Source organism: Oratosquilla oratoria, chromosome 40 (assembly GCF_046742065.1).
Source record: "Oratosquilla oratoria isolate Oo_2021 chromosome 40, ASM4674206v1, whole genome shotgun sequence".
In the NCBI taxonomy this organism is placed as follows: domain Eukaryota; kingdom Metazoa; phylum Arthropoda; class Malacostraca; order Stomatopoda; family Squillidae; genus Oratosquilla; species Oratosquilla oratoria.
This window is the reverse complement of record NC_134816.1, coordinates 33,886,860-33,894,678: the sequence shown is the minus strand read 5'-3', so window position 1 is coordinate 33,894,678 and position 7,819 is coordinate 33,886,860. Positions and strand designations below refer to the sequence as shown.

At 48.2% G+C, this 7,819-nt stretch overlaps 1 protein-coding gene across 1 annotated transcript; it reads right to left on the bottom strand.

Annotated features, from left to right (window-relative positions):
* Positions 1 to 4,407: 4,407 nt before the first annotated feature.
* Positions 4,408 to 7,386, bottom strand: LOC143020528 (uncharacterized). Its single transcript, XM_076176959.1, has 4 exons — positions 7,225 to 7,386; positions 6,365 to 7,087; positions 5,364 to 5,917; positions 4,408 to 5,122 (listed from the first exon to the last, which is right to left on the bottom strand). The coding sequence occupies exons 1-4, from the start codon at positions 7,228 to 7,230 to the stop codon at positions 4,813 to 4,815; spliced, it is 1,593 nt and encodes a 530-aa protein (XP_076033074.1). The 5' UTR covers positions 7,231 to 7,386; the 3' UTR covers positions 4,408 to 4,812.
* Between the last annotated feature and the right edge of the window lie 433 nt (positions 7,387 to 7,819).

Here is a 7,819-nt window from a genome sequence, read left to right as displayed (position 1 = left end):
ATCAAAATAAATCAACAAAATAACCAATTATCAGGAGTTTAAGCATCTTATTATTTCTTTGTCCTTAGTTCTCCTTCCCGACCCCGCCTCAAACCCGATACGTAGTTCTCATCTGAATAGAATCACTTGACACCAACCACGTAGCCAGGTGAGTCAGCACCGTCGAGATGAAAGACCCAAGCAAAGAAAGAAAGGTGAGGGCATATCATCAGGAACGGTAAAAACACAGAAGAGAAACCATTTAACAAGTAAAGAAACGTTAGTATAGGGAAAGGGGACGCGAGCGGCCGCAAGAAGAGAATGAGTAGAGTGAGTAAAGAGGATCAGGGAGTCTGTAAAAGGTTTGAATTGGCTCACAGAGAGTCCGAAACGTTTGTTGAGAGGATCAAAGGGTCTCGCAGATAGAAAGCCACTTGTGACCCGAGTGAGAGAAGGAGGCTGGCTGTGTAGGTACACTTGCCTCCTATGGGCACCTGGCGGCCGGTTGGAATACTTCAGGGATACGCTAGACAAACTATTTTACGATTTTCTTTTATATCTAACGAGTGATACCTCACTTATCGAAAAGAAAGAGTTGACTGATGAAAAAGATATAAATAAAAACAGATTGAAACCGTCTAGACAAAGGGGAGGGAGCTCATTCGCCGAGAGATCAGAGAATGTTAGGTGCATGACTATGAAAGAGGATTGTGATCACGGACAAAAAATGAATAGATGAATAAATAGATTAATAATGATAATAATAATAATAATAATAATAATAATAATAATAATAATAATAATAATAATAATAATAATAATAATAATAATAATAATAATAATAATAGTAATAATAGTAATAATAGTAATAATAGTAATAATAATAATAATAATATTAATAATAATAGTAATAATAGTAATAATAATAATAATAATAACAATAATAATAATAATAATAATAATTAAATAATAATAATAATAATAATAATAATAATAATGATAATAATAATGATGATAATGATAATAATAATATTTTTGGAGTAATCTCTCTAACACAATTTTTGTTAAATTGGATAGCCGCTGACATTCTGTGTAGCTGATCGCTCAAAATTGCGGAAGACTTTTTCTCATTGTCCAATGTGGAGCAAAAGTTTCCTATATTCATCTGGGTACCAATATATACAGATCTCGAGGCCTCTTATCTCTCCTTCAGCTGGGTGGGAATAGTGATTATTCTGATAGTCTGAGTTTATATGTTCCTAAGTTGAGTGAGCTCACCTAGTGTGGTTTGTGATTTAATGTCCGTAACTGATGTGACCAGGCTCTTACTATGGGGTTCTTGTCCGTTTTTTGAGTGAAGTATTAATTGATTATACTGTGTGCTTAAAATATTTCTTTGTCGCGGCTCGTGCCGCTTAAATTCTTCTTATCGGCTTAAGAAACCTGCACAGCGAAGCTATAGCGATAATCCCATACCACACTCCTGGTCATATGGCCATTTCCCGAAGGTTGAGTGTGGTTTGAATTTTCCGCCAAAATCATCGGAAATTTAAAATTCCCGGCTCTGTGCAGGCATGCGCATTGTCGACCCCACCTCCCCCTCCCTATTCCCTCCCTTCTTACCCGGCTAGCTCGAGCCGGACGTCGCGTCACTTCAATGAGAAATGAAGGCTTCGCCTGTGGGAGGAGGGAGGGACCCTAAATCTGTGCAGGTTTCTTAAGCCGATAAGAAGAATTTAAGCGGCACGAGCCGCGACAAAGAAATATTATCGGCTGAAAGAAACCTGCACAGCGAAGCTATGCATGAGACGAGGACAGGTGGGAGGAGAGGTGAAGCCTGAATCAAACCGTTATTACGTGTGTCTTTCCTATGGGAGACTTATTCATTTTATCACTCAGTAGAGGGGAGACAGAAACGTCAAGTACCCACGCCGAAGAATGTGACATGCACAACATTGCACTGTTCACACAATGCGTAAATTATACGAAATTTGTATCCTGTTCAACGGTTCCTGGCCCCTCCCCACTCCTCGGTCGCCCTTTGCCCCCTCCACTTTTTTGAGATGAGAGGGGTGGAGCCGTTTCCATGGCGACACATGGGACAGGGGCGACTGAGTGGTAGAGACACCGTGTCCCCAAGGGAGTCGTCGATGTCCAGTCCCTAGGTCCCGCACCCGCTCCACAGAGTGGGTGCGGAGAAACTCCAGCGACCGGCGTAGGGCCCCCGACCGAAGCCAGGGACGCAACAACCTGTGGAGTGCTGAGGGTATCGGCCCGGGCAGGTCACGCGGGAGAAGCAGTATGCTCCTGTCGACCTCCCGTACCAGCCGTCGGCGCCCCAAGCGGCTCAGTGGAAGGGCCGGGGTCGCGAAGTTGAGGCAACTCCCCCCCCCCCCCGCCACCGAAGGAGGGAGGACGTGTGAGAGAAGCACGCTCTTTTGGCGCAGGGGAGCACCCGAAGGACGCTGACTGTGTCCCACTCAATCCCGAGCCAATAAAGTCTGTGTGGGAGCAAGGGCAGACCCGTCCCAGTCCACCCCGAACTCCACGTCCGCCAACACACTCAGAGCCATTGAGATGTCGGCCGATGCACCCTCCCCGGTGGGCAAATGCATCCACTAGCCGTCTAGGAACATGAGTGTGGAGACGCTTGCTTCCGTCCAACGTACGCCTACCACTCTCACTAGTTTCGTGAAGATCCTCGGGGTAAGCGAGAAACCGAAAGGGAGTATGCGAGGCCAAGTTCGTTTCCGAGCGACCTCGTCCGTGGGCGTTAGTCATGAGGCTTCGTCCTGGGTGAAGACGTTCCCTGAGCGTCTCCCACGAAGACGGGCCTGGACCCTCGGTATGTATCCAACTCACCCCAAGTCTTCCCGCGGGAAGTTCTCGAAGCCCGTGGCGAGCGTCTTCATCCAATAGTGTGCTATGGCAATTTGTGACGTCTCGTCACCCACAAGCGGACTTCTATATGTTTAATACCTAGTGACATCATGTGATTGTACTGTGACGTCACCGGATTGATCATGGCGCCATAGGATCGTCTCGTGACGTCACAGGGACACAAATTGACGTCATAGGACTACATGGTGACGTCAATTTATCACAATGACGTCATCATACCGTGACATCACTGAGTCACAGTGAGCGTTGAAATAAATTTTGACATGGTAAAATTCTGGACCATCATGACTGTAGATTAAATTAAGTTGAATAGGAAAAGTCATGTTCATTTCGACCTAAGTCACAGTGAGCGTCGAAATTAATTTTAACATGGTAAAATTCTCGACCATCATGACTGTAGATTAAATTAAGTTGAATAGGAAAAGTCATGTTCATGTTGACCTGAGTCACAGTGGGCGTTGAATTAGTTTAACATGGTAAAATTCTTGACCATCATGACTACAGATTAGCTTAAGTTGAATAGGAAAAGTCATGGTCATTTCGACCTAAGTCACAGTGAGCGTCGAAATTAATTTTAACATGGTAAAATTCTCGACCATCATGACTGTAGATTAAATTAAGTTGAATAGGAAAAGTCATGTTCATGTTGACCTGAGTCACAGTGGGCGTTGAATTAGTTTAACATGGTAAAATTCTTGACCATCATGACTACAGATTAGCTTAAGTTGAATAGGAAAAGTCATGGTCATTTCGACCTAAGTCACAGTGAGCGTCGAAATTAATTTTAACATGGTAAAATTCTCGACCATCATGACTGTAGATAGGAAAAGTCATGTTCATGTCGACCTGAGTCACAGTGGGCGTTGAATTAGTTTAACATGGTAAAATTCTTGACCATCATGACTACAGATTAGCTTAAGTTGAATAGGAAAAGTCATGGTCATTTCGACCTAAGTCACAGTGAGCGTCGAAATTAATTTTAACATGGTAAAATTCTCGACCATCATGACTGTAGATTAAATTAAGTTGAATAGGAAAAGTCATGTTCATGTCGACCTGAGTCACAGTGGGCGTTGAATTAGTTTAACATGGTAAAATTCTTGACCATCATGACTACAGATTAGCTTAAGTTGAATAGGAAAAGTCATGGTCATTTCGACCTAAGTCACAGTGAGCGTCGAAATCAATTTTAACATGGTAAAATTCTCGACCATCATGACTGTAGATTAGCTCAAGTTGAATAGGAAAAGTCATGTCCATTTCCACCTGAGTCACGGTGAGCGTCGAAATTAATTTCAACATGGTAAAATTCTCGACCATCATGACTGTAGATTAGCTCAAGTTGAATAGGAAAAGTCATGGTCATTTCGACCTGAGTCACAGTGAGCGTTGAAATTAATTTCAACATGGTAAAGTTCTTGACCATCATGACTATAGATTAGCTTAAGTTGAATAGGAGAAGTCATGTCCATTTCGACCTGTTTTTTTTTTTTTTTTTTTACTTATATCGATATCAATATCAATATATATATATATTCATTTATTTATTTATTTTTTATAAAAATAATATTGTACAATTCACATAGTGCATAAATTCTATGTAGAATATTGTATCTTGCTCAGCGGTTCCTGGGCCTTCCCCTACCCCTCGGTCGCCCTTTGCCCCCCCTTCTTTTGCGAAGAGGGGTGGAGCCGTTCCCATGGCGACACATGGGACAGGGGTGATCGAGTGGTAGAGATACCGTGTCCTGAAGGAAGTTGCTGATGCCCAGCCCCCGAGGTCCTGCACCCGTTCCACAGAGTGGGTGCGGAGAAACGCCAGCGATGCCGCGAGGCCTCTGATGTTGTGGGCGTGGGGGGCATGGCCCGGGTCGGCCTTCCGGTGCCCTGTTGGTGGTGTCAGCTAGCCAAGACAGGAAGTCCAGAACTGTGCTAGCGGAGATGGTCACTATCGCGTGTCTCCGAAGGAAGTCCTGGAATCTCCGGTTGGGAGGGTTGTTGGATCTGGATGACGGTCGGGACCGTAGCGAAGACGCGGTCTGTCGCTTCCTGGTCGAACAGACCACGGGAAAGGGGAGCTGCTCTCACCACGCCCCGGCGAGCTATCTCCGGGGCCGACCGCGCTGCAGACTGACGAGCTGCCAGACGAGCCGCGGTGAAGGCCCTCGCTGCTGGGGGTAGGGCTGATGACGCCATGTTGGCTGTACCCTCTGCCACGGTAGAGAGTGCCGCCAGGGTGTCTCTGCATACAGAAAACACGCGAATCAAATTAGTAGGGCGAGAAGGATCCCGATCCCCGGAGGGTGTAATAAAGTCACATCGCTCAATTGTAGAACGTATAACATATGCGAAGCCGAGGTCGTTTCCGAACGACCTCGTCCTCGGGCGCTAGTCAAGAGGCTCCGTCCTGGGTGAAGACGCTACCCGAGCGTCTCTCGCCAGGACAGGTCTGGACCCTCTATAGATTGAAATATCCCACTCACCTCAATTCTTCCCGCGGGAAGTCCTCAAAGCTCGTGGCGAGCGTCGTCAGCCAGTTCCTCATCATCGCCATTGCCGTGACGGTCGAGATGGTAGAGGCAAGGTCTTGTCTGGTCGAGGCCTCCGTCGTCAGCAACTTAGCCTCCGGTTCACTAAGTTGCTGGGGGAGGGCGGGGTCCCTGCCCGAGTGCCACAAGCAATCGCGCAGGCCCTCCGGCGCGAAGGGTGGTGGCAGGACGACGGGGAATGATGAAGGGATATGCCGTCGAGGAGGAACCGTCTTGGGTTGGTCTTGGGCCCGCTCGAGAGCAGGGATGTCTAAGGCTTTCTCCCCTTTCTCCTGCGGGAACCAGGCGTTTGGGGAGAGTGCTACCGCCGGTGAGTCCCCCGACCTGTCGACAAACATATGCCCATCAGGGTTTAAACGAGGGTTCTCCAGGAGAGCACCTAATGCGTCCAGAGTGTTAGAGGTGGAAATCCTGGAGGGCGTGGAGGCCGGGGCGGAGAGGGGTCGAATCTTATATAGAACCTTAGCCCCCTCCGCGTCGTTGGCCCACTTTAGGATAACGTCATCTCTCCTCCTCCAGCCCTCCAGTAGCGAGTAGTCGGGAGACCAGGCCACTAGCTTGTGATCTTCTCCAAACGAGTACTCCCAGGACCGGGGAAGGTCACACCATGAGAAGGGGTGAACTCAAGAGTCCGTCATGGTAGGAGGATAAGGTAAAGAAGAACTGTAGTGGTCCTCCACCCCGTCCAACCCGACGGACGTCTGATTGGGGGGTTCCTCCTGAGAGGGGCCTTCTAGTCCTATACCTGTCGCCGGCACGGAGGGGCGGAGGGAAGGACCAGGAGGGAGAGTGGGAGGGGGGGCTAGAGCCGTAGGTTCAATAGGAGGTTGCTCTGGAGAGGGGTGCGTTATGATTTGCGCGGTCTGAAAGGCCGGATAATGTGATAGGGCCGATTCAAGGACGGGGCCTATCAGGGACGGAAGGAGGGCAGCCACTTGGGCAGCCAGAGTTCCCTCTCCCCTCGTTTCGTCCCCCGGCTCCCTGCCCTTGTGGGATTTACGGCGAGGAAAAGGAGAGCGAGGAAGGGAGGGTGAGTTGGGGGGAGAGGCTGTGGAGGGTGGGGACAAGCTGAGCGTCCTGGACCTCGGTGAGGCAGACCTCTTTTTCGAGCGAGATTTCCTGCCGGGTTCACGTGAGTGAACTAGGGAGGAAGACGAGTTCGTGGGGGTGCTTGACAAAGCAAGCCGTAAGGGTTTTAAGGACCCTTGATGGTCGGATGTATGGGGCTGCCGAGAGGCCTGAGGACGCTCGGGGACACCATACTCCGTAACATCAGACTCGTCCCCTTGTACTCCGAGAGGCCCAGGTTGGGCACCAACGGAAGTCTCGGAGACATAGGGAGACGGATGGCGAGGGCGAACGAGGCCCAATTCCACGCCTAACGCCGGATCCGCCCACACCAGGGGGGGGGGGTCGTCAGCGGATTTCAATTTCCGAGCTCTGCGCCATGCCTCCCGAAGAAGTTCGAGGGCGGCTAGCTTGGAACGGGTTTTGGGAGGAGCAGCACGAATCTCCTCAACCCGCGCTTTGCACACAACGCAGGCTAGGGGGTTAAAGCCAGCTTGTGAGAAACAAGGGGCATGGCGGGAGCAGAGGTCGTGGTGGCCGTCTGACGAGATCCTGGCTGTGCAGCCGGATTCCACACACAAGCGTTTGGTCTGAAAATAGAATAATGATAATCATAGAAGGGGTGTCCCAAAGGTGTCTGGACACAACACCGAAGGGGAAAAAACTGCAGGAGAACAGGTAGGGCTCCCTACGAGAACACACGAGCACGAGCAGGAACCAGACTTACCGGCATGAAAAGAAGGTGGGTTGTGGAGTGACCGACTCGTCTGGTTCCGCGATGCTAAGTGACGCGACGTCCGGCTCGAGCTAGCCGGGTAAGAAGGGAGGGAATAGGGAGGGGGAGGTGGGGTCGACAATGCGCATGCCTGCACAGAGCCGGGAATTTTAAATTTCCGATGATTTTGGCGGAAAATTCAAACCACACTCAACCTTCGGGAAATGGCCATATGACCAGGAGTGTGGTATGGGATTATCGCTATAGCTTCGCTGTGCAGGTTTCTTTCAGCCGATAAGTAGTCTGAATTTTTCGACTAAAACAGCTTCTGCTGTTTGCAGTCTGCAGTGATCATTTGTTCAGTAAATGATGAAACTATTGTTTCTCAAATCTGCTGCATGTGGTCTTTTGTCATGTTGTTCTGTGAAGTGAGCAAAAAAACCACCGTTGTAACGGTGGCAGTATATATATATATATATATATATATATATAGATATATATATATATATATATATATATATATATATATATATATATATATATGATGAAGGTGGAAAAAGAAGTCACGGGTCTAGTTCCGAGTTACTGAGTTTATTCCTGACCGGTT